The sequence below is a fragment of the Staurois parvus genome, unplaced genomic scaffold (genome assembly GCF_062004578.1).
Source record: "Staurois parvus isolate SC_StPar_1 unplaced genomic scaffold, SC_StPar_1.0 ptg000071l, whole genome shotgun sequence".
NCBI lineage: Eukaryota > Metazoa > Chordata > Amphibia > Anura > Ranidae > Staurois > Staurois parvus.
In genome coordinates this window covers 3,301,999-3,327,658 of record NW_028317867.1, presented here as the reverse complement: position 1 = coordinate 3,327,658, position 25,660 = coordinate 3,301,999, and the positions used below count along the sequence as shown (strand labels likewise).

The window sequence follows — 25,660 nt, the reverse complement described above, 5'->3', positions numbered from 1 at the left end:
CGAGATGCCAATATATGAAGAGTAAGATAGTATAAAATGCAACTGCCACCTGCTTACAAAAATTGGCCACCTGATTTAGTTCCCCTTTCAGGTGGACAGCAGATAAGGAAGCTAAATTTGCCTCTGCCCATGCCAGTAGCACCGCAGTCAGGCCCCAGAGGGACCTGCTTCTTGTTCCTCCCCGTTTGTTCACACAGGCCACCACCGTTGAATTGTCCGAAAGGGCGCGAACATGATGGCCCCCAATCAAACCCTGGAAGGAATGAAGGGCCTCCCAAACCGCCCTGAGTTCCTTCCAGTTTGAGGATTCCCTTTTCTCCTCCCGAGACCAAGCGCCCTGTACCACAGATTCCTCTAGGTGCGCTCCCCATCCCTGGGCGCTTCCGTCCGTTGTGATCTCCTTGACCACTGGAAAATTCGACAGTAACCCCTGGGTTAAGTTGGCTGCCTTCCTCCACCACCAAAAGGGATCTTTTTACCTTGGTGGGAACCCGCACCCAGAAATCTAACGACCCCTGCTTCCAGTCCCAGATGTTCAAAATGAACAGCTGCAGGGGACGTAGATGCAACCCTGCCCATTGTATTACCGGAATGGACAAGGTTAATAGCTCTAAAACTGACATTACTTCTCTGGGGTTAGAAAGGTTTTTTGACAGGCGGAATACAGTATATAGCCCAGATAAGTAATTCTCTGGGCTGGGATTAGACTGGACTTGGCCAGGTTCAACAGCCATCCCAAACTCTCCAAATGGTTCCTCACCACAGCGAGCTTGTGAACAAGAGAAGATCGTCTAGGTAGGCTACCACTGAAATTCCCTTCACCCGAAGTGGAACCAGCACCTCGGACATAACTTTTGTGAAGATCCTTGGAGAGGAGGAGAGCCCGAAGGGCAAGGCCTGAAACTGCAGGATGACACGTCCCCCCTGGACTCTGAACTGCTAGCCTGAGAAACTTCTGAAATGTATCCACGATGGGTACGTGCAGATGGCATCCTTTGCTTCCACCGGGGGCGTTAGCCTCCAATAGATTTAGAGCTTTGACTGTAAAAATTTAGTCAATCAGAAACTTCTTGTATCGGATAGTTTCGTTCAGGGGCTTCAGATTTAGAATGAATCTGTAAGCCCCTGAAGGTTTCTTGACAACGAACACATGTGAGTAGAAACCCTCCCCTATCTCTGCATTGGGGACTCTCACTACTACCTTTTGCTCCTCTAACTCCCGTAGAGACGCTAGTAAGGCCAAAGCCTTTTGTTGACATCTGGGTAGGCTTGTTACTAATACCCTTCGCGACGGTGGCTTTGAGAACTCCAGGCGGTACCCCCGTCTCACAATGTCCAGTACGAAGGGGCTGGAGATCTCCGCTTCCCATCGTGGGAGGAAGACCCCCAATCTTCCTCCCACCGGGGGAATCGAGTCACCGCAGCTTTTGGGGCAGCTCAGGAGGACAGGGGGGGGGGGGGAAAAAAAAAAAAAAAAAAAAAAAAAAAAAAAGGATCCTGCCACTCCTTTATCGTATCCACCAATACCTCGTGAACGGGAAAAACTCTGCTTTTGTTCTTCCATACCCTGATACATCTGGTCATGCAGTGAAAGGGTTTTTTTTATCCTCCTTAATATCGAATGTGGCATAAATCGCCCCCAACAAATAGTCTACCTCTTCCAGGGACAATTTGTATCTATAGGGGCCTCTGGGATCATCTGAGGGGCCCTCCCCTTCTAAATCCTCTTCGGACTGGGAGCCCAGGGATGGCTCACCCTCCTGGTCCTCCGTTCCTCGACTGGTTGAAGGAAGCACCGGCGGGGGGGGGGGGGCCCCCCCGAGGCCTGGGGTAACGCCAAATTCTCAAAGCATTTTGAAGGAGTCAAAAAAGGTATTCGTCATTTCCCTCCTTGATTTAACCAAGTCTCCCTGTGACGGACTCTCCTCCCTAACCAAACCCTCTATACAGGGCCCACATAGCACCTTTATCCACAACTCTTTCAGGGTCCCCTTACATGACGGGCATTTCCGCTTAGGCACCTGGTGCTTGAGTTTTTCACAGGCTTTATCCTGCAAAAACGAGAAGAGGAGAACCAGGGAACTGATTACCCCTTATCCAAACCACCTGCCCAGCCGCCGCCCCCCCCCCCCCTTTCTTCCTCCCTGGCAGGGAACAGGGGCCTGACCTTGGATAGACCCTCCCCCCCCTGCCCTGGCACCTCTGACCACAAAGAGGGCCGGGAACACCCCTTCGAGCTAGGGGCTCATAGATAGGAGAAAGACTCCACTGAGTCACTTACCTGTGCCTGGCCTCGCCTGGTCCCGGTGCCTCTGCTCCGGACATGCCTCAGGAGGGTAGTCGCCTCGCCGCAGTATCACCTGTCTCCACAGGCTACCGCACCACCATTCTTGCCACTGTCCCCGCGTCTTCAAGGCCACGGCCGGAAGCTGCGACCCTGGGAGAAGCCCCTTCCGTCGGAAATAACATCTCCCGCCACCCGGCCCGGCGCGCTCCAATGCCGGCACATATGGGAAGTGCAGGACTCCTCCCCTGGTCTCCCTAGACCTCAGCACGAGGACGCCCCGGCTCCCGCAACTCTCTGGAAGGGGCCGGCCGACAGGTTAGTGCCGCACCTTCCTCTGACCCCACAGAGGCAGCAGCCCTGACCCTACAGCATTACTGGGGGATAGCAGCCGGCGCTCCGGCCTTCACCCCACGCTGCCCTGTCTCCATCCTAACAACCAGGTCTCGCTGTCCCGACAGCACCTGGAGAGGCCTCCAAAAGATGTCTCCCCACCAGAGGAAACACAAAAAAAAAAAAAAAACTGAGGTCAGAGGGGAGTGACAGTTTTTATTTAGGGTGGAGGCGTTTCCTCAGGTGGGGGAGGAGCCGAGGTCTCTCAAGGTGCTGTCCTGAAAGACTAAATGGGAAATATTGATTTAAACTTGTAAACAAAACATGCCATAAAATGCTTGGTTTTCAAGTGGATAAAATTGATATTCTGGCAATTACCCCTCCCAAGAGAGATCTATAGATAATATAGTCATGGAACATTTCTTTGAAGCCCAAGCATAAATCAAAACTTTTTTTTAAATTTGTAAAATTTGGGGAAGGGGTTAGAATCTTTTTTTTTTTATTGCCATCTCTTTTGGAGAATTTTCACGGTGTAACACATGCCAATAAAAAGTAACATGTTTTAACTCTTCACCACTCCTGTCTTGAAGGGGGGGGAGTTTTGGCTAAGGTCAGCTTTAAATACTGGTCTGCAAGTGTAACAGTTTAATTATAGCCCTTTAAAATACATATGGTATGAAAGCTTTCCTGTGAGCAGGATAATTGTCAAACTTCTCATGATAGAATTCATGACATAAAATAGCAGCCAATGACTGGTTGAATAGCACAAACATAACCACCAGCCACCATGTTGTATGACCCAATCCAAACAGAAAAGAGATAGATATATAAATCAGCAGCTCCGCAAAATAATGTGGACAGGACACCCTCTCAAACCAGTCTCCATTGGGCTCAACATGGTTCATGGTTACAACTTTTCCTGCAACAAAAACAAAACATACATTAATAAATTGTGCACTCAGTTTTGTCTTAAAGAAAAGCATACATTTCTCTACACTCAAATGTCCATCGTAAGCACCTGAAAAGGGGCCCAAGATGAACTTCTAGCACCGACACTAACCAAACCTTGCAACAGTTGAAATTTTTTTTCATAAATACTCACCAGATTTATTTTTCCTTAGATTGGCAAGAATTACATGACATCTGTGCTGATGTACTGATGCCCAGATGTACAGTACCAACCCAATGATATGGTACCAATGAATTTGCAAAGCAAGGTCCAAAACGGTGACTAGAAGGGAGAGAAACAAAAATATATAGATGTGTAAATTTTGTACAAATACAATATTTGACAACCTACTGTGAAAATAGAATTAGCCCTCATTTTAGTTCATTCTAGGACAACAAATGGAGTAGGGATGACTCGGCTACCTGATATAGGAAATCAAAGCCACATATGAACAGAATCATATTCCCAGCCATCTTCCAAGACAACACATGGAGAAGGTAAACAAAAACTAGAGAAAGAAACTGGAAGAGGCCAAGATCTGACAAGTTCAGTCTTGATAAAAAGCTTAAAAAAAAAAAAAAAAAAAAAAAACCACGTCGCTGTGGTGGCAGGGTAATTCTAAACATTAATACAGCTGTAGTTCTATAAAACAATTTCCCAAAGAAGTAGCCATAACAGCCATAGGCTGCAGAAAACTGAGAAGAAGCATGTGCAGCCATGTCAGATTCTTCGCTTTCCTGGCTTCCTGATGCTGCTTTGCATAAACAAACATTGAGCCACTCAATAATGCAAAAATTTACCAAAGGCTTCTGGTACCAACTTTCTTTGAATCATCATATCCAAATAATAAAGAAAAGGAGTACACCTGAGAGCAGGAAAAACGCGGCTAGAAACAAAGTCCTTAAAACACTGCCTAATATTTCAGAACAAGCTCCTATAACAATCCTGCCAACCACAACGTAGGCAACCATAAAGGCAGCACTAGCTGTCCACTTTACACACTAACGTTGGCCATAAATGACAGCCAGTGGTGCTGATCGGAGAAAAAAAAAAAAAAAAAAAAAAAAAAAAAAAAAAAAAAAAATGATTCCTCATCTACAAAAGCGAAGGGGAATGCTCCCCGCTGTGCTATTGACAGCAGGGGCTCCTCTGCTGTCAGAATACACTTAGCTGGGATACAGCTTTTTATAAAAATGTAAGGCTTGTTTTTTCCAATTCCCGTAACAAGAGCATCCTTTCTTCATGTGCAGTCATGCTAAATGACAGAGGAAAGCCTGCTTTAGTAACAAAGATGTAATTATGGAAACATTCATAGTGGCAATATAGAACACAAAAGAGGAGGCTCTCTCTGATGGCTGACTACTTCAATCCTCATGGTGTATATTTATTTTTTAAGACACTGCAGACCTGCTTGGAGTGGATGAATTCTCAGCAGCAGTGCTGTATACCATCGTAATGGTACGATTACAATCCTCCTCATCTAACTTTGCTTCCTATGGCACAAACCAAACATTGAAGTAGTAGAGGTGTTTACGATAAACATTTTTATTAACATTGCTTGCCTTACTGAATGCCATTGCCAGATTTGCACACTGACATTAGATCACTTTTTAAAGCACAACAAGGCCCCACCCAAGCACACCCCTCTAACGTACAAGCACATACTGGGTGAAATGTTAGAGAGGCAGATGTGATCTGACATTATCTGGATGTGGCTTCCTACATTCCATTTTTTGTGGTATTCTGTACATTAGGAATACATGTGTGTACAATAGAAAGAAAAGTCACAATAATTGTTAACATTAGCAAAAAAGACTATCCTTTTATTGATGGAAAGTTAAGCTACAAAAACGCAATGCCTTGCAAATCCACCCATTCCCCTGCACACTTTACCTTTTTTGGGTTCTAACGTGGCATGATCAAGTAATGTTATCCCAATAAGAAAATAGTAGCCAACTCCAAGACCATACTGAGCCACATGAATAACCCCATTGGAATAGATGCTGACATACAGGCACTCTTCTAGTCTTCTTAGGCTATGCAGCCATATTAAGGACAGAGCCAGTAGAGTAGAAACCTCTCCACCTAGGATTTCAATATATAAAATTGCAGTCATAAAAAAGGACAGATATGGATAAAACATTACATATTCTGCTGTATTCAGGCGTGGACAAATTTAACATTCAGGATCTAGCAGATGTTTTTTTTTTGGAGCCAAGGACCTGAGCATATATTAAGACTAATAAGGTAACAGCTGTACTGCTTGAGGCACATCGCCGCTCTAGCTCCTCCAGATTTCAAAGTTATTTAAACTGGAGGTCCATTAACCCATGAAACAAGGATCTGTAAAAAAAAGCATGATGTATAAACTACATATGTCATGAATGATCCTCTTGAAGGTCCCGGTGGAACATCTGCAGCCTGTCCTTATATCCCACTAACAATCAGATTTCTCTATAGACTTTAGAGCCAACAAATTTTGAAGCTGGAAAATGTAGTACAGGTCAGACACCAGAATTCATTAGACAAAAACCATCAAGGAAAATAAATAACCAATTTACACAGTTAAAGCAGGTAAATTAATTACAGGAAAAAAAAAAAAGAAAAAAGTGCAGGACCTAGAGGAACTGCTACTGGTGGCTTGGTGAAAGACACCACAGCATACCTTTGGAGGTTTTGTGGAGTCCATGTTTCGATCAGTGTAAACATTGATCAGCCATAATTTTATGACTGACAGGTTAGGTGAACAAAATTGATTATCTCATTACAGTGGCATTGGAAAGTTGGTAGGATATATTAGGCAGCAAGTAAACATGTCCCTGAAGTTGATGTGTTGAAAGCAAAAAAAAAAAAAAAAAGAAAAAAGGCAGCTTGGTGTATGGGGCCACGTAGCTGCACACTGGTCAGTGTGCCCATGCTGACATGTGTCCACAGTGGCGTTCATGCCTTGACGGGTCAGAGACATTTTGACAGCAAAAGGGGACTTACTCTATATTGAGTGGTCAAAGTTATGTCTGATCAGTATGTGTGATATTTATGGCACCTGGAGAACAGGAGGTATATACAGTAATATAGGGCTTATACAGCCAGGTGACAAAAGTCCTAACACAAATTGTTAGTTTGCATACGGCGGTCACCATTTTGTTATGCAATACATCTTGGCAAGCCAAACAACTGCTTTGAGGCCATCCTCCATCCACCTTGTTTGTGTCCACTGGGACATTGTATTCTGACAGCAACTCCGGCTCCTGTCAGATTACACTAATCAGTGACTTTCCAGTGTGTCCCTTTGACAGAAGCTGATCAAATGAATGATTTCTGTAGAGCAGAGACAGCTACACACTGGTCAACATTCGAATGGTCCCTTAAAATTTCTGATTACATTTTTTAAGCGATTTGTTTTCTACTCATGTGACCAGAGCAATACAAAGTTACCATAGTAACAATGTACTCTTCTGGGCAAGTAATCACAATTTTTTTTTTTTTTTTTTTTTTAAACATACACATTATGATTGCTTTTACCAACGAATTTCATTGGTATAAGCAACCATTTTTACTGACCGTTTCATTCGGACTCATTCATTAGTTTTTGTTATGATCAGCTGTGATCGGCCACAGCTGATCACATGCTACAGATGGGCTGTGATTGGCCCAGTCTGTACATGCGACCAATCACAGATAGCAGCACAGTTGTAAGCAATGAATGGCATGAAAGGAAGCCATTCATTGTTTACAACGGTCATGTGATCTACTGTGATTGGTCACAGCAATGTTGGAGGGGTTGGAAGGAGTTAAGGCATGTTAGTAGAATGTTTAATGCCACACAAAATGCAATATTGTTGCAATATGCATAGTCAGCTAAGAGTTTTTCTTCTTAGAAATAGTACATAGCAATTTACAATTTTGAAAGAATGGACTACAGGAAAATACCCTGCCACATTTTGTAGTCGAAGCTCCAACAAACTGATCATGCTGCAGTGGAAGATCTCATATGCATACTGAATGAGAACAATGGCCAGGCCCAATTACATAGCTATTTTTTCTTGTATAGACATTTTATTGCTCACCTGATATTTTTTGTTGTGGCTCCTTGAAGAAATTAAGCAGTGACTGAAGCCACTGTGGTATTTCTACACCAAACAGCTGTGACTGCACAACTAACCAAAGCAGTGCCCCATTCCAAAAAATGGATAGGTAATAAAAGTGCGAGAACCACCTGTGGTTAGAAAAGGCAAACATTAATACATAAATGATCAATCCAACACAGTATGTATACAAGAGATTAAATTATTTGATTCCACAGGAAATCCCCAAAATACATCTATTAGTATATGTGGTGTCACCCCTTGAGGACCCCAGAACCAGTGTATTTCTATTCCAGGGACACCTCTTCCTTTTATTTTGAGTTCATAACATTGAAGCACAAAAACTAATTTTAAGTAGATTCCTCAAAAGCTAAAAGAAAGAAATGTATTTTGTAAACACCAAATAATTCTAAACCCAGATATTACCTTGTAAAAGTATCTTAGGCAACATCAATGTTCTGTACATAGCTTGTGTAGAGAGCAGAGCTGTGGGAGGGACCAAGCAGATCTGCCTACTACAGACTACCTGTAGAAAAACAGAAGAAGAGGGCGGAGATAAGACCAGTCATCCTGCACAAGCAGAGAGACCAGGTAGTGCCTGGTCGTTTATTCAGGGATGGGCAATTCACATCACCCGACACCCAGGATAGTTCCAGACCTCGGGCAGGTGGTTTTTATTTACATTTAGCCCTGTTGCGGGCAAGTGGCAGGGTTTACATTTTGTTTGCGGAGCAGACACCAATGAAGTATGAACAGATCTTCATGCTACACCAGAGTTAGCAGGCTCTCCACGCATCCATGCTGCTGTCCAGTGCAGGCAGTCCTCTCTGACAGCCTCTCACTAGCTCATTGGTTCCCTCAGCCCATCCATTCCACTCGGTGGCCAAGTTCAGTCCTGGCTGCTCCCACACTTCTTACTCTCCTCTTTCTTGGACACGCTGCCCTTCCTGCACCCCTCACCTTAGCACTCACTCTGCCTCTCCATAAAGCACTGAGCAAACTGTTGGCGCTATATAAATCCTGTATAATAGAATGATTTGTATCCCTCCGTCTGCATACACTCTGCTGCAGAACACAGACGGCAGGTAGCCTCAGGCCCCAGACCACCATACAGGACATATCAAGGGCAACACACATCAAACTCTGTCCTATTACTACTTATCTACGCCACGTGCCACACACAGCATTGTACTTTGTGATTGCTGAACCACAAAGTACAATGCTGGATAATAGGGATAAGCTGACCATCCCCACGCTTGGCATGCCACCTCTGTAGGGATGGTCAGAAGTGTGATTGCTGAGTGAAGGAATGGTCAGCCTTAATAAAATACAGATTTGGTTAAAATATATATCTATATATCAGGACAAGTAGATTGGGACCCAGATTTATTCCCTTGGCCAAGTAGTTTTTTTGTTTTTTATTTCACATCCCTGTTTATTACAGGAAACCCCAGCCCCAGCACAAAGACAAAATGCAGGAGTTTTTTCATGCTGGAGCACTACACTGAGCTGGAAGACGTATAAAAAACACACCAAGATTCAAAAGGAAGACTACACAAGACTCTTGTGTTTAGACAATATTCAGTTATTCCAGAGTTCAGCTTTAAAGCAGGCCATAAACGGGGCAAAAACCGGACGTTTAAAAAAAAAAAAAAAAAAAAAAAAAACACACAACAAAACAAAACAAAAAAACACACCACACACACACACGGCTGATTTTCGTCCCATCTATGGCCAGCAAATATAATAGCAGTGTCCCTGCAGAGAGCTCCGCTATTATATTTGACATTTAAAAGTATAGCAAAGTTGCAACATTGTATCTATTTGTATCCATTTCAGATACAGGATGTTTCTATTCGGATACAAATAGATACAATGTTGCAACTTTGCTATACTTTTAAATGTCAAATATAATAGCGGAGCTCTCCGCAGGGACACTCCGCTATTATTTTTGACATTTAAAAGTATTGTGGTTGCAACATTGTATATTTGTATCCGAATAGAAACATCCGTATCCGAAATGGATACAAATAGATAAATAGATACATATGTTCTTTTTCGGTCTTTGTCTTCATCTTTTCCTTCTTCTTGCAGGTCACGGCTCATGCACATTTTTTATTTTTTTTAATCGGTAAAAAGATCCGCCGATTTGCCCATCATTGCCGTGAAAAAAAAAAATAAAAAAAAAAAAAAAAAAAAAAAAAAGTGTGTCAAAAATCACGAAAAACGGCCGACAAATTCACCCACTAACGATCCGAAAATCGGCTGATTAATCTGCCGGACTAATTTTCGGCCAATTTTCGACCCATCTATGGCCTGCATAAGACTCCAGGCTCTAGTGTTTTGGGGTTCTTTTAAGCAAAGAAAAAAAAAAAAAAAAGCTAGGAAAAAAAAAAAAAAACTGTTGTTAGGAGTGTTCAAAGTTTTTTCTGCTGGCAAACCAATCCCCAAAAAAAAAAAAAAAAAACAAAAAAAAAAAAACTCATAACTAGCTGCTAGAAGCTTAAAAAGAAGCTAGTGTGCACAGAGCCTAAATGTGCAACATTCACTGTGTGCAGCTGATATATTCACTTTTTAGTTTGCTTCTTATGTTGAGAAAGACAGAAACAGGGAACGCTGGAGGTATTAACGCTGAACGCAATGTAGATATGAATAAAAGGGGAGGGGCTGCTGAATTGCTTCCTCATTAGAAAGGGGAAGTAGATTTCTCAACATGACAAAATTACAACAGACATATGTCCCACTTAGGAATGATGATTCACACCAGAATTGCACAAAAAACCTGGTCTGATTTTCATTAGAACATGCTGAAATCACACTGAATCGGCAAACAAGTAGTGCATGCACTACTGTTCAAAAATCGCACATGGAACCACAGTACCATGCAATCTGGTGCAGGCAAATGCATGGAGTTTGCCTGTCTGCGTTTGAGGCATCATTAGGAATATATTGACACCAGCAACAGATTGCACATCCAGTGTGTTTTGAACACGATGTGGGAAATGCACACAGAATGCTGGTGTGAATAAGCCCCTAATGTAACTGTTCATGTCTGAGCTAAAGTCGAGCACCTTTCCAATCTAAACTAGGTTTCTATGTGCCAAAGCACCCTGCTCCATTACACAAAAGCCCTCTGCAATTCCCATTATTCACAGCCCCACCCACGCAGCACCACCCTGCCCAAGTGACCACAGGACCAGGAAAAGTGTGACCATGTTGATGCATGGCCTTTTCCCATTGTCTAGGCATCTCCAGCAGTGTGTCTGCTCTTCTACAAGTTAACATGTGCCTCACGTTTTCTGCTGGTCCTCAGCAGCTGACAATTGTGAAGTACTGACACAAATAATAAATGAATATGAACACAAAAGCACATAGGTGGATGCAGGCTGAATAATGGGAGATGTACTCTTTGTGGAGCAGCACACAGGATCATACTTCACATGAAATGCTCATAACTTAAAACCAGAAGTAAGAGGAGAGCTCTTCAGTAGATTACTCAGCGAGGGGAGAATAGATATACTGAAAAAAAAGAAGAGTAAATATCACTTGCTGATTATATTTGAGAGAGGATGCTTTATATAGAATGCCGATTTGGAAACTTGTTTTTACCTTGAGGGTTTACAAACACTTTAAGGTCTAATAGGGAACCCACATGTGGTGAACTACATGTCCCAGTTGGAACACTATAAAGAAATGTGGGGTTCATTCTTTGCAGAGTCAAAAAAGCTTCACACCCAACTTAGCGTCTCACACTGCAAAGCAAATTCATAGAACGCAGAAAACACTGATTAGAGGACTGGCCAATGAGAAAATGCCAAGCGTTCTCTGAATGGCACCCATGCCAAGCAAGCAACCTCCTCTGTTCAGTAAGAGGTACCTACTGCAGTGATTTCTAGGTTCATCGGTCAGGTATGGAATGTGCATAGTTACATTGATCCAAGAAGGACCAATGTAACCATGTACAAAATAGCCACACCTGGGAGAATCAGCACAAGGGATAGAACTTAAAGTCAGTAGGGTGTGTCCCACATAATCTATAAATGGAAGGGGGGGGGGGTGAAATGAGTGGATGATTGATTCATTCACAGATCTTATTTCATTCATAAAGTGGTGGTAAAGCTTTTATTACTGGAGGAACTGAGTGAAAAGGGCTGGCTGGAGCCTGTGACAGCCCCTTAGCTGTATTAACCCCCACTGCCATAATCTCTCAGTACATAGACGGAGGAGGATGTCCACTAACAGAAGAGGAATCAGCACAAGGGACACATCCTACTGATTGAATGGCTAGGTTCACACCTATGTGACTGCGTTGTGTGTAGGGCAACCTACTCATCTCAATGGGCGGCTCTATCTGCAGAAATGCAGGTTAAGAAGTCCCCAACCCTTTTGTTAACCACTTGACCTTCAGAACTTTTCTGACACTTTTGTTAATATGCAACAATCAGTATTTACTAGAAAAAAAAAAAAAAAAAAGTTAGAACCCCAGACTTTTTTTTTTTTTTTTTTTTAAAGCTGAGGCTCTAGAGAATACAATGGTGGGGTTTGCAATTTTTTTTATATCACACAGTATTTGTGCAGCTGTTCAAACCATTTTTTTGGGAGAAGAAATACTTTTTTGAATTTTATTGAAAAAAAACCCAAAAACAATACATAGCTCAATTTCTTTTCTGAAATATAAAAAGATGATGTTACGCAGAGTAAATAGATACCAAACATGTCACACTTTAAAATTGCGCACTCCCTGCAACTAATGACGTAAATTTTCATTTCCATTGATGAAGCTTTGAAAGCCTTTACAGGTTACCACTTTAGACTTACAGAGGAGGTCTAGTGCTAGAATTACTGCCTATGATCTGACGTTCACAATGATACCTTCACATGTGTGGGACAATCGCTGTCTGCATGCATGAGGGACCGATGTGTTTGTGGGCATGCTTTACATTTTTCATTACTTATTTTTACACTGTTGCTTTAATTTTTTCTTAGCACTTTTATTGCTGCCACAAGGAATGTAAACATCCCTTTTGAAAGCAATAGGCAGCGACAGGTACTCTTTATGGAGAGATCTGGGATCAATAAGACCCTAGATCCCTCCTCTGCCCTTAAAAGCATTTGATCACACCAAGATCAGTGTGACCAAATGCTTTCCATTTTAAAAAAAGTGGCATTACACCAAGGGAAACAGGAAGTGAAGTAAAATCATAGAGGTGGACAGAGCAGTACTGGTCTCAGTCTGCCTCTATAATCAGCCGGAGGAAGCGACTGCTGGTTGATCGGGTTTCGCCCTCACGGGACAGGTGGCAGGGGGGCACATGTCCTGGGTGTCAGGTGATATAGGATGATTGCCGTTTGCTTGTGTGCAGGATCGACGCCTGCATTCACCTTTATGCGCAACCACAGGGGGATGGGGGCACTATACATTTTTTTTTAATTTTACTTTCACACTGTTGCTTTAAAAAAAATTTGGATCGCTTTTATTGCTGTCACAAGGAATGTAAACATCTCTTGTGACAGCAATAGGCACATGACCGGTACTCTTTATGGAGGGATTTGTGGGTCTATAAGACCCCAAATCTCTCCTCTGCACTGAAAAGTAGTGGTGCACCGAAATTAAAATTCTGGTGCCGAAACAAAAATAAATAAATAAATCAGAATGCATGTTGCCGAAAACCGAACCGAAATGTCTGCGCAGGTGGGGGTGGGAAGACTCCAATTTGTTTGTTTTTTTTCTACTTTTATGTAGATTTGTTTATTTTTTTAACTCATGATTTTATTGCTATCACATAGGGTGTACAAGGAGAGGAGCAGTGTATACAGTGAGGGAGCAGTGTATACAGAGAGGCTCCCTCACTGGCTGTCACTCTATGTCAGTGCTTTTAAATGCAATTGCCTGTTTTTTCATTTATTCCTTCACTATAGCTCAGAGAAAAACGGTTTCTTTTTAGCTCGGGAAAGAAACTAAAAAGAAACGTTGTTTCTTCTAGCTTGGGGAAAGAAACAGGTCATTCTCTGAGCTATAGTGAAGAAAAAAAAAAAAAAAAGCCTAAAAACCAGCACTGACATACAGCGACAGCCAGTCACTGTATACACTGCTCCTCTCCTGCCTTTCTCCACCACCGCGCCCGCCCCCCCTTCATATCTGCAGGACACAGTCCCTTGTATCTGCTAAATATTTTTCCGATCAGCAAAATGCCGATAGTGCTATTTTGTGGCCATTATGTTTCGGTGGCCAACATTTCAGTGCATCCCTACTTAAAAGCATTCAAAAACACCAAGATGGGGGTTTTGAATGCTTTGATTTTTTATAAAATGGCACAGTTTAGTGCTGAGTAAACTGGAAGGAATGTCAGGTCATTACTTCCGGGTTCCTAGACTGTAGAGCCGATCCTGGATTTGTTCAGCTGTCCAGCCAGCCAGTAGATGTGCTGGATGGTTGTTCTGGTCTCCCGGTGGGACAGTAGAGCCTGAGAGGGCTGTGGAAGGTGTCAGGATGCTCCGTCCCGCTGCTAGTTAGCCTCTCTGATTGCTTTTACAAGAGAGCTGACCACAGGCTCGAAATAATGGTACTGGGATGATGCCTGCAGCTTCAGGCATCATCCTGGTGTAACTGCTTGAAGTTCAGGCAAGTCTCTGGTCCGCACATGGGAAAAAAAAAAAAAACAGCACCAAAACACATGGTGCTGCAGCACCATGCAGTTTAGCATGCATGAAAATGCCAGAATATTAAAGTGATTCTAAAGGCTTATTTTTTTTTTTAAAGAACAAAAACGTGTATACTTACCTGTTGTGTGCAGTGGTTTTTCACAGAGCAGCCTGGATCCTCCTCTTCTCGGGTCCCCTGCTGGTGCTCCTGGCTCCTCCCTCCCATCAGGTGCCCCCCACAGCAAGCAGCTTGCTATGGGGCACCTACTGCTCCGTGTGGCCTGCCCCCCTCTCTTCTCTTTGGCTCACTAGCTGTGATTAACAATGGTGGGAGCCAATGGCTTCCGCTTTGTCTCAGTCAATGAGGAGAGGGAGTCCCAGGTTAGCCGAGACTCCAGTGCACATTGCTGGAACGAAAGGGGGCTTAAATTAATATTGGGAGGGAGGAGGGGGGGGGGGGAGCTGCTGCACAGAGGTTTTTTTACATAGAACGCATGAAGGTAAGAAAACACCAAGCCTTTAGAACCAATTTTAAATTATTCTGGTCATTGAAATGAATGAACTCTCAGGAGCTAAAAGTGCCTGGCATTTAGACACATTTACATGTGTTTGAGTAAAAAAAAAACAAAAAAATAAAACCCACACCACACAAAACATGCCTAAATGCGCCTCTCGAACGCACTGGCGATTTTTTTTCTCCCCTGCCTGTAAATGCTCTCTTCTAGTACACCTGTAAAAGCCTGTGTGCGCACAGACACGGGCTGATTAACAAACTGGAGAATACAGTACAGCTCTCTGTAGAAACCAATCAGCTTCCAGGTTTTGTCAAAGCTTAAAAGTAGAGTTTCGGCTGTTTTTGTGTTTATTAAAAGTCAGCAGCTACAAAAAAAACTGTACCTGCTGACTTTGCTGGGACAGATAAGTGTGTGTTTATTAAAAGTCAGCAGGTACAGTTGTTGTAGCTGCTGACTTTTAATAAACACACACTTATCTGTCCCAGCAAATGTTGTCACCCGCGCTGTCCCTTCTCCCCTCCACGGCATCTCAATCATGGGCAGCAGGCTGTGACAGCTTGCAGCTTGACTGCCTGGTGCCCACTGTGCATGTCACTCTGCACCTCTTAATTGGTCCAGCAGTCTCCAGGGACTTGTGAAAGTTCCCAGGAGACTGCAGCAGGGAGGAGGGGGCCAAACTTCTGACTCACTTTGCCGCAGCAAACTGAGCTGGAAGTGGGAGCAGGTACCTGTCAAACACAGGTATCTGCTTCCCACTCCCCCCCCAAAAAGGTGCCAAATATGGCAGTGAAGAGGGGGGGGGGGCAACAAATAAGTGGAGCTTCCACTTTTGAGTGGAACTCCACTTTATCTGAACAAACTGAAGCTAGAAGCCGATTGGCTACCATGCACAGCTGCACCAGATTCTGAGTTTTAGTAAATCTCCTCCATAGACCAACAGAGGGATGTTTAGAGGCAAAGAACAGAACCCAACAAACTCCTGTAACGGCATTTATTAAACACTGTGTGTATGAAGCCTAACACTGCACTTTTCTACATTCAGCCCATAGTGGCCCCAGCAGTAATGTACAGCCTGCACTCCATGAATGAAGCCTCCCCCATCTGCGATCGTTCTCTAGAAATGCAGCAACAAGGGAGTGTCTTCCCACCAATCAGAATGCTGGATTCCCTGTAGAGGTTGCTATGGACAACCCCCAGTCTCCCTTCTCACCTCTTAGGCAGGTCGAAGCAGTGCAGCCATGCTGGGCGCCCCCGTCCGGTCTTGGTCTTTCCATAGCGGATGAGATCCTGGAAGACGGCGCAGAGTGTAGAGCCCCGGCGGGCACAGTCTCCCAGCACATGGAGGAACAGAGACACGAGGAAGGCGACATCTAGCAGGAGCCACAAAGCGGCGATGACAGTCAGCCCTGTGCCTGAGAGCGTCATGGCCGCCTCACCCACAGCCCGCTATTTCCAGACTACACGCTCCCCTCATGCACCTCCTAGGGCTACACAACCTCTCGATAGTTCCCGGGTTACTTCCACATATTACAACCCGACTCCTCCCCCATCCACATCTGCCGCTTATAACCTGCATTTATATGGGAACTAGTTGTCTGTATCTAGTTCCGGACCGGAACACATTCATTGGGGCACGCTATGAGGCTTATTTACAAGGACCCTCTAGGTGCCCGTCGTAAGTGCCTGTTACAAAATGCTGCTTTCTGATTTGTTGAAAGTTGATAAGTACCTACCTTCAGGAGCTAAGCACCTTTTTGCTAACCACTTGCTACCCAAGCCAATTGTGACACTCTTCACATACATATAAAAATTCAGCATTTTTTTAAACTAGAAAATTACTTAGAAACCCTAAACATATATTTTGTGAAAACAAAGGTCCTGGAGAATAAAATGGTGGTTGCAGCAATCTTTTCTATCACACGATCTTTGCGCAGCAATTTAACAAACACGAATATTCAGGAAAAATAAACTTTAAAGCGGTAGTAAACTGCAGCTTGAGGTAAAAAATATTAAAAATCCCCTGGAAGGTGATGTCATCGCATACTAGTACATTATCCAGGACTTACCTTAAAATGAAGCGAACACGTACACCCGCCGAATGCAATAGGCTGTTTTGTTTTTGCTGCGAAGTGCAGCCGAGGCATGTGTACAGCCTTGAATGGCTTGGCGTCAGTGTTCAGGTGGTGGTTGGTGGGCAGTAAAACAATAACTCAACCACCCAGTTTTACTGTTCTTTGGCTGCTTGTGTGAACAAAGTTACAAACACTACACTTGTACAGGTACTGAAAATTCCCAAATAGAGCTGCTCTGTCACATTGATTCAAAACAAGTATATTAATTTGATTATTTAATTACCTTTACTGTAAAATAATTTTATTTTATTAGGAAGCCAAGAATATATTTATACCAACACTTAAAAACCATTACATTCTGATGCACACCCATATATCAAATAGAGAACAGTTACATGTACAAAAATATATTTGGTAATTAAAAATTGATGCCATCACTTTATTAGCTTCAGATCTCATCAAGTTGAAGTTTGGTATAACTGAAAAGGGTAATTTCATTAAGCACAGAGAAATTCCAAAGACATATGTATGTAAGAAGGGGCACAGAATTGAGAGGCTGTGGCCCGGCCTCTTAGTTTTGTGCTTGGTCCAAACAAACTATTTACAGTCATGGGAAGTATGGAGATCAGCCTTAAGCACATTGTGTTTGCCTATTGTGAATTAGATGAGAATCAGATCACATTTTATTGTAAATTACTGCAGACAAACAGTTCATTCCCAAGGGTTCACATACTTTTTGTTGCCACTGGTAGATATTTCAATACAGGAGGTGTGTTACTGGCCAGATCACCAGGTGAAAACAGAGGGGAAAAAATGAAAATTAATGAAACCACCACATCTACATTAATAATTGGTAAGCTATAATATATTACATTATTGGTTTGGGGTTTAACCACTTCCTGTCCGGACATTTTTACCCCCTTCCTGTCCAGGGCAATTTTTAGCTTTCAGCGCTATCACACTTTGAATGACAATTGTGTGGTCATGCAACACTGTACCCATATGAATTTTTTACCATTTTTCTGAGACAGATAAAGCTTTATTTTGGTGGTATTTATTCACCGTTGGGATTTTTATTTTTTTTGCTATGTAAATGAAAATGTCCAAAAATTTAGAAAAAAGTGTTTTTCTTATAAAATTTTGCAAATAAAAAACCTTTCATCATAAATCTTGGCCGAAATGTATTCCGTTATCTTTTTAGTAAAAAAAATAAATAAGCAAAATTAGTTTATAACCAAAAATTATAATTTTTAAACTTTTTTTTACATTTTTATTTTATTTTTTTATATTATTATTTATGGGGGTTTTTTTTTTACATACTGTCACCCTAGCAGTACAGTGTCACCATGGTGACACTCTACTACTTGTGGGGGGTGATGAAGATTTTTTTTTTTTTTTTTTACAGTGATTGCTTTTACACCCATATAGGATGTAAAAGCAAATATTTCTCTTTCTCTCTGTCTGCATTCTTGCAGCCATTGAGAAATACTGAGTGAGCTGTGATTGGTCACAGCTTGTCACATGGTACAATAGCCTTGTACCATGTGACCTCTGTGATCATTCACAGATTTCACACGTAGTAGGCAATGATGTCACAAGTGACATCTTGCTTACTACTTTGCATGTGATCACTGATTGGCCTATCAGTGATCACATGATCGGGACCTCGTACAGAGGTCTTGTCCGACAATCGGTGTTTCACTGTGTCCGGAGGACACAGCGGGCACCGGGTCGTGGTGCTGCGCGCTCCAAGGGAGCACGCACATCTAGAAATGGCGGGTGCCATTTATGAACGGCAACCTGCCCCTGGAGTGCCACCGTCCTGCCGTTTATAAACAGCAGGCGGACGGCAAGTGGTTAAAGGATAAGTTCACCTTTTGGTAAAAAATAATAAATGCACATTTTTTTGCAGGTAAAAAAATGTGCATTTATTATTTCTTGCTGCAGGAGCCTGTAAAGCCTTCTACCAGCAATCAGTAGATTGCTGGTGCCATACTGATCTGTCAGTATATCCGCTTGGCCATAAGGCTTGGCTCACGTATATGCATTTTGCATTTGATGCTTTCTCCAGTGCTTTTTACAGTTTGTTTTGCATTTTTCTACACACGTTTTTGATGCAATTTTACCGGGTTTTATGTTTTGTTCAACTCTTTTTTTTTCGTGAAAATTTAGGGGTTTTTTTGTTGCTGGGCAGAATAAAAATGCGACAAAATTTGGCAAAAATGCACTACCATGCATTTCAGCAGCTTCTCCATTGAACTCTATGGTAGCAAAAATGCTACTTTTTGCTTTTAATAAAGTCTCTGACCCTTTCCAAAAACGCAGCAGCTCAAAAAAGCATAGATGTGAACATGTTCCATAGGAAACCATGTTAAATGGACTGTAGTGCGTTTCTGCAAAAAGCACTAAAAAAAGCATTGGTGTGAATAGAGCCTTAGGGATGTACGAGCAAGCTGATATACTGAAGGAAGATTCAATGAACTACTACGGTGGTCCACAGCGCCGTGGTAGTTAATTGAGAACTACAAGCCAACATTTTTTAAAAATTTGACAGCTAGCCAGGAAGAGGGGCGGTGGAGGTGGAGGGTGATCCCATGCTAGCTGTCAATGCGGGGGATCGGCAGGAAGTAGGGGATGGTGCTCTCATAACATGTTAAATGTTACACCCTGAATATGATCAATATATCTCTCCCTTTAGGAGGGATTCCACCCCTGGATGGATCTGTGACTGGTGATAGGAAGTGGACAGATATGCTTCAAGGAGTCATTTTCATCCAATGCTGGCTTGCTTTTTGCTTCTGGTGTGTGCATAATGGTGGAGGAGTAACACAGAAGTCACATTTATTTTTGGTCACCATTTGATCACATCACTTTTTGGGACTATTATTTGGTCGAGTTTTTTTGGGACACATCACAGTGGATTATATTTACATCCCTGTCATTCATATATTGGACATTCTATACTGGTCATCTATTACATCTATTGTCTCTTTGGTAGCACATTTATACATATTTCATATATTGTACCGCTGCACCATTTATTTATAAGTTCTATTTAAAAGTTTGATGCCAATTTCCATTTCTGTGATTTATTGGATACATCACTTCTCACCTGGTTCTTATGCAAAGGCTGTACTTTCCAACTAAACTATTAAAATATGCCATAGGCAGTATTTGCTCCGCATGGCAAGTGACGCACTTTGGAATAAAAGTGATGGTTCCATTTTGCAATATGTGATGATGATGGCTTACATGGGTCACATCTTTGTCAACTGTTGCTTTCTTGAGAATATTGAGTAGGAAAAGTTTAGAACCACGGTAATGGTTTTTTTGGAGTTCCTTTTAGGGCCAGTTCACATTGACTTGCGCTAAAATGCATGTACATATCCATCCATTTTAGTTGCGTTATAAAGCTGACGTCCATTGACATACATTTGATGTCCATTGACATACATTTTGACGTCCATTGACAGACAATTGATGCCCGTTGACATACATTTTGATGTACCTTGACAGACATTTTGCATTTCAGCGCAACACAATGCAACATTATGCTGTGAATAAGACATATTGGAAATTACTGTTTTTCGGATGTCCTTCTGTTGAAATGCGTTTTACAGCTACGCTAAAACAAACTGGTTTGAATTGACCCGTAAAGAGATTTCCTCTCTCTATTGTTTTGGTGGCAAAAGTTTTGGCAGACTGGAATTGCAGACTTTCCCTCAATTCCTGTCTGCTGAAATCTTTGCCATCAAGATAGACAGGGACAGAAAGAACAACACTTTCTTGAGCTTACGAAAAGACTAAAACCCTTCCAGTCTGTGTTGCCTGTGGCAGTAAATGAGGAAAATATACCTGGGGTTCTAATTTTTCCCCAGCAAGTCCAAGCTCAAAGCTATGCTTTCCAAGAACCTAGCAACATGGGACAAAGCCTTGCATGTACTTTGTTCCATACGGTCAAAAACAGTGAAAACATTTAATAATATTTTTTCTTTAATGATTTACATATTATAATTTTATAACTGGAAACTGTAAGGGACCGCCCGGCGGTACCACTAGCACTCCACTGATCGGATGTTCCCAGCGCACGGAGTCTAAGCCCCAGAGTACTTGTTCACCAGGGCCCCTGATGGTGGGGATGGACTTGGAGTACCCTGGGACCAGGTCGTGACTACTGAGGACACCCGTCAGTGGTAGGGGTATTCGCCAGGGGCTCCCACGGGAGAGAGCCAGGTATGAGGAGGTCTGGAGACCCCGTTGAGAGGGACGGATGGATGGCTGAGCAAGTGCAAGGTCATACAAGCCGGGTCGGTAACTATGGGGACGGTGTGGTACAGAGCAGCGGGCAAAGAATAGTCGGGTCACACGCCAGGTCAGCAACAGCAGGTCAGATCCAATAGGGGGCATTCAGGAGAGAGGTCAGGCAAGCAATGGGTCAAGAACAGGAGAAACAGCAAGGTCAGGGCACAATCCGGGTTAGCAACTTACTTTGACAGGTTAACAGGTTCACAGGATTCAGAAAGACCAAAAGGCACTGAATGACAGCTCAGGGCCGTTTAAATATCCCGCCCTGCGCTGTCATTGGTGCCAGGCGCGCGCCCGTGGTCTCTACTGCGCATGCGCAAACCTGGTTGCCGCGGTCGGCCAAGTCTCGGCGCCCGCGTACAGGGCAGTGTACTGCGCCTGCGCCGAGCCCAGCGGCGCGGAGATCTCCGACAGAAACACAGCTAGACAAATAGACTGAAATTAGCAAAATAGAGAGACTGTTATACAAGCTAAATTATGCACCAATCACATTACCTCTGATGTCATCAATAACTGAGTGGATTTCTCACAAATCTGATTTGACCTACATATCTTTACACAACCTCCCCCTACCCATAATACAGCATGGAGGGGCTCAGTGAAGGTGGCATTGAAGGTGTAAAGGTGCTGGATCGGGTCACACAGGTCATAAAAGGAGATCTGTCCGGCCTCATAATCCAGATATATCCCGACTCTATTACTGGAGACCTTTCCAGGTAACCGGAACCAATTCCTATCATATAGCACCGAATACTGATTATTCAGCCACGATTTATGCAAACCCCATGACTTGTTATTCCAGCCAATCTCCGAGTGACACCCACTCCTGTTTATACTGGAGTAACACATCCCGACACTCCAAACCTGGGACCTCTCCACATCCACTTCCCAGTAATGTTGCCCAGAGTGGAAACTTTGAGTGCTTAACACCTGAGCAGACTGAAATCTTCCTGGTCTTTCTGGGTATTTATGGGTAAAAACTGAGAAGGATACATTTGTTCTGTTGTCTGATATACAAAGATCATTCCCAGCTGTGTTTATATCCAGTGTTATGTCTGCAACCTTTGTCGGTCCCAACATTTTGACAAACTGAATACTAGGCTGGTGGTGTGTGCCTTGTACGGTTGAGGCTGGGTGAGGAACTCCAGAAGGTGGTGCAATAATGATGTGTCCTTTGTCCTCTGTGCTACTTTTAGGTTTCTGAACATTTACCCGAGACATTATAGAAAATAAACCTGTTTGTAATGTCTGTGAAATCCTAGCCATGCCCAGATGCTCTCCATCATGGAGGAGTTTATCGATTCTCTGTCTGTCGTTATTATCACCATCCTCAGTATCATACAAATCGCCTATATATTCCTGAAGGACAGTCAGTGGATGCATCATGTTACACAGCTCCTCAATGTGATGTATCTTCCTGGACAGCTCTTCCTTTTTTAATTCCAGCTCCTGTATCACATCCAATATGGAGAATGACAACCGCTTGGCCGGCTTGAAGATCTCACTTAGAACTCTTTCCTCCAGGACCTTCAGCTGTTTCCTGAGGTCTCTAAAGAGTGCAGTGACTCTCTCTTTCTCCCTTGCTGCTTTTTCTTCTACTGTTCTCCTCTGTTTCTGAAGACTCTGGACTCCTTCCTCCGTCTTTTCTTTCTTTGTCAGCAGTTTCTGCAGAACATTCCTCATTTTATTTTTTTTCTTTGTAGAGGCCTCCTCCAGTGACTCAAACTTGTGACCTGTGTGTTCTCCAATCAAACAGCAGGAAGCACAGACACAAGTATCATCCTCTGTGCAGTAATACTCCAGTATCTTCTTATGGATGGAGCAGCAGACCCCAGAATCCTCCTGAGCTGGTTGAATAGACAGGAAATTCTCCACTATGTTACGTAGTTTCATGTTCCTGTGCAGTGCAGGTCGCTCTTGATACATCTGTCTGCATTCAGGGCAGGAATAGCCTCCAGACGCTCTTTGTGTATCCAGCACACAATTAATACATTCTTGACAGAAGTTGTGTCCACACTGCAGCATTACAGGGTCTGTATATATGTTCAAACAGACAGAACATTCCAGCTCTGCTTTCAAATTGGCAGACGCCATTGCTGACAGCAGAAGAAAGAAATGAAAGTGAAAGTCTGTGACGCTTGGAATCCAGTAGGTGGCATAATTGTGCACAGCAAAGCTGAGTTAATTTTTTATTTCTCGTCAGGAGTCTTTGGAGTACAGCTGCATTTCAAAATTAAAAAAAAAAAGTTGCCAGGCGCGGCTAAAGTACTGCACATGAGTAAAATATGTACCCAGTTATTTTCAATCTCCATGCTATAATGATTCATGCCCCGTACACACTATAAGAATATTGTATGAAATTTTTCGTACGAGGACCGATCGTCTGATAATCCGACCGTTAGTACACAGCTTTCTAGAGCCGATCACGACAATTTGTGCGACAATATCCGAATGGGCAAGTGCAAAAATATTTCTCGTACGATACCAGATCGTACGATTTTCGTTTAAGCAGTACAGTAGTCGTCCGAAAGTGTAATACAAATACAATACAATACATGACATCACTTTCAAAATTCTTTTCTTTCATAGTAGAATTTTTGTATCTTTAATAACTGTTTCACTTTTGATGTGAGACTAGCAGGCGAAAAAAAAAGGGCGATCGTTCGCCCGATATTCTCATCATGTGTACGGGGCTTTAGGCTTCACTCACACTAGTGTGATTTCTACTGCATCTGTGCTGCAATGCACAACAGTGGAAAGCACTTTAGTCTGTATATTGCCTGTATACATCAATGAAATATGGTGCAGTATGATTAACAAAAAAAAGATGTAGGTACTTACTTTGGTGCAGAATAGTGCATTTTTGACCCCATAGACTTCAATGGGAGCACACAAAAAACATATTTTGATGCGTTTTTGGCAGTTTTGTGCTTAAACCAGTCTCATCCTCTTACCAAAATGAACAAAGCATTAAAATGCATAAAAAATGTACTAACAACATGCACTGGATTATGCAGCAGCACTGGTGTGAACATAAATTTAGGGTTGGAAACACATTTGGTGCACACTGCCCAAATTGTATGGACCAGCAGACTACGTAGGCCTCCTAAAGCCTCCACAATAAAATTCTAAAATTCAGCTCCACTAAAGAGTATGGAAGGTAAAAGTTTCTAGTGCCAGCTACTGAATTCTGCAAGCTAAATAAAAAATGATCTGAGTTAAATACAGAGGTTTTAGTTGCACACAATTTGCAAATACATGTGGAAGCTGCACTGTCTTGTCAGGCCACTTTGAATAATGCATTCTAACACTTACAGTAGGTAGTTGTGGATGAAGATGGATCACTGTTTGACCAGCAGGTTGAACAGAAAAATTGACCCAATTCCCCCATCCACACATTCTATGTGGATGAGGGAACCCTCCTTACTGAGCTTTTGTATTCTGACAGTGGGGAGAATTTCCTGCTGTCAGAATACACTGATCAGCGTTGCAGGCTATACCCTGCAGGTCTGATCAAGCGTGGAAAATTCAAAAGGCAGTTGTCCAGATGTCATTTGATATATTGACTTCTCTACAACCTCCATGCCCATACGTAGATCGAAATTCGGCTGCTCCCTGCTGAACCGGCCGAATTTTGATCCATATATGGTTGGCTTAATCTATGAGAGTCTCCAAGTTAGAGCATACTGTATATAGCATTGAATAAATTAAGGGCAGGTATGTCTGGAGGAAGCCACTCCTCCCTAAAGGTACAGAACACACCAAAAGCAAAATAGAGCACAATGGCAGCTGAAAGCATCCTATGTTCCCCTGCACCATATCCAGCAAGCTATTGTATTTGGAAAGCTGGCATCTGTGGCTGTCAAAATACACAAAACAGTGGATTGGATGCACACGCTGTTCATCCAAGAATTTTCCACTTGGTTCCTTTGACAAAAGTTAGTTGAGAAAAAGACTTTTGTTGAGCTGGGTGGTGCCAACAACACCACTAGGTATGGAGGACCTACACGGGGCAAAGAATGTTGGCTGTTCTAGAATAGGTGGAATTTGTTAAATTGTAAAGAGCCTGGCGCATCGCTAGACAATTTTAGAGATGAAGCATTATGGAAGCCCAGATATTTCTTATGGAAAAATTAATAATAACAAACCCTAGGAATGATTATATGAATATTAAAGGAAACCTGTCATGAGGGAAATGGGTTAGCTGCCTTTGACAACCTCCAATCACTAACCTCTGCTTGCGAGAATACTAAATGCCTGACTGTCACGTTAAAGAAATTACTTTAATATATTATAAGTCAATGACTGACTCAAAAGTATTGAAACCAAATATAGTTAAGCAACCAGCAATTTCAGATGGAGGTCAACCATTGCTCTAGAAACGTAGTAACCGGCCAGCAGGGATTAGCCAAATTTCGATCCATGTATGGGAACTGTGGTTGTACAGAAGTCAGTCTTCCGATCAACTTTTTTTT

General features: G+C 42.7%; 2 protein-coding genes across 2 annotated transcripts; both read right to left on the bottom strand.

The window, feature by feature from the left end:
• Positions 1 to 3,036: 3,036 nt before the first annotated feature.
• SRD5A3 (steroid 5 alpha-reductase 3) lies at positions 3,037 to 16,404 on the bottom strand. Its single transcript, XM_089669265.1, has 5 exons — positions 16,019 to 16,404; positions 7,634 to 7,782; positions 5,460 to 5,651; positions 3,720 to 3,848; positions 3,037 to 3,536 (listed from the first exon to the last, which is right to left on the bottom strand). The coding sequence occupies exons 1-5, from the start codon at positions 16,231 to 16,233 to the stop codon at positions 3,277 to 3,279; spliced, it is 945 nt and encodes a 314-aa protein (XP_089525391.1). The 5' UTR covers positions 16,234 to 16,404; the 3' UTR covers positions 3,037 to 3,276.
• Positions 16,405 to 17,142: 738 nt separating this feature from the next.
• Positions 17,143 to 23,300, bottom strand: LOC149469406 (tripartite motif-containing protein 75-like). The gene has a single exon (XM_089669264.1). The coding sequence runs from the start codon at positions 23,277 to 23,279 to the stop codon at positions 21,672 to 21,674; it is 1,608 nt and encodes a 535-aa protein (XP_089525390.1). The 5' UTR covers positions 23,280 to 23,300; the 3' UTR covers positions 17,143 to 21,671.
• Positions 23,301 to 25,660: the final 2,360 nt, after the last annotated feature.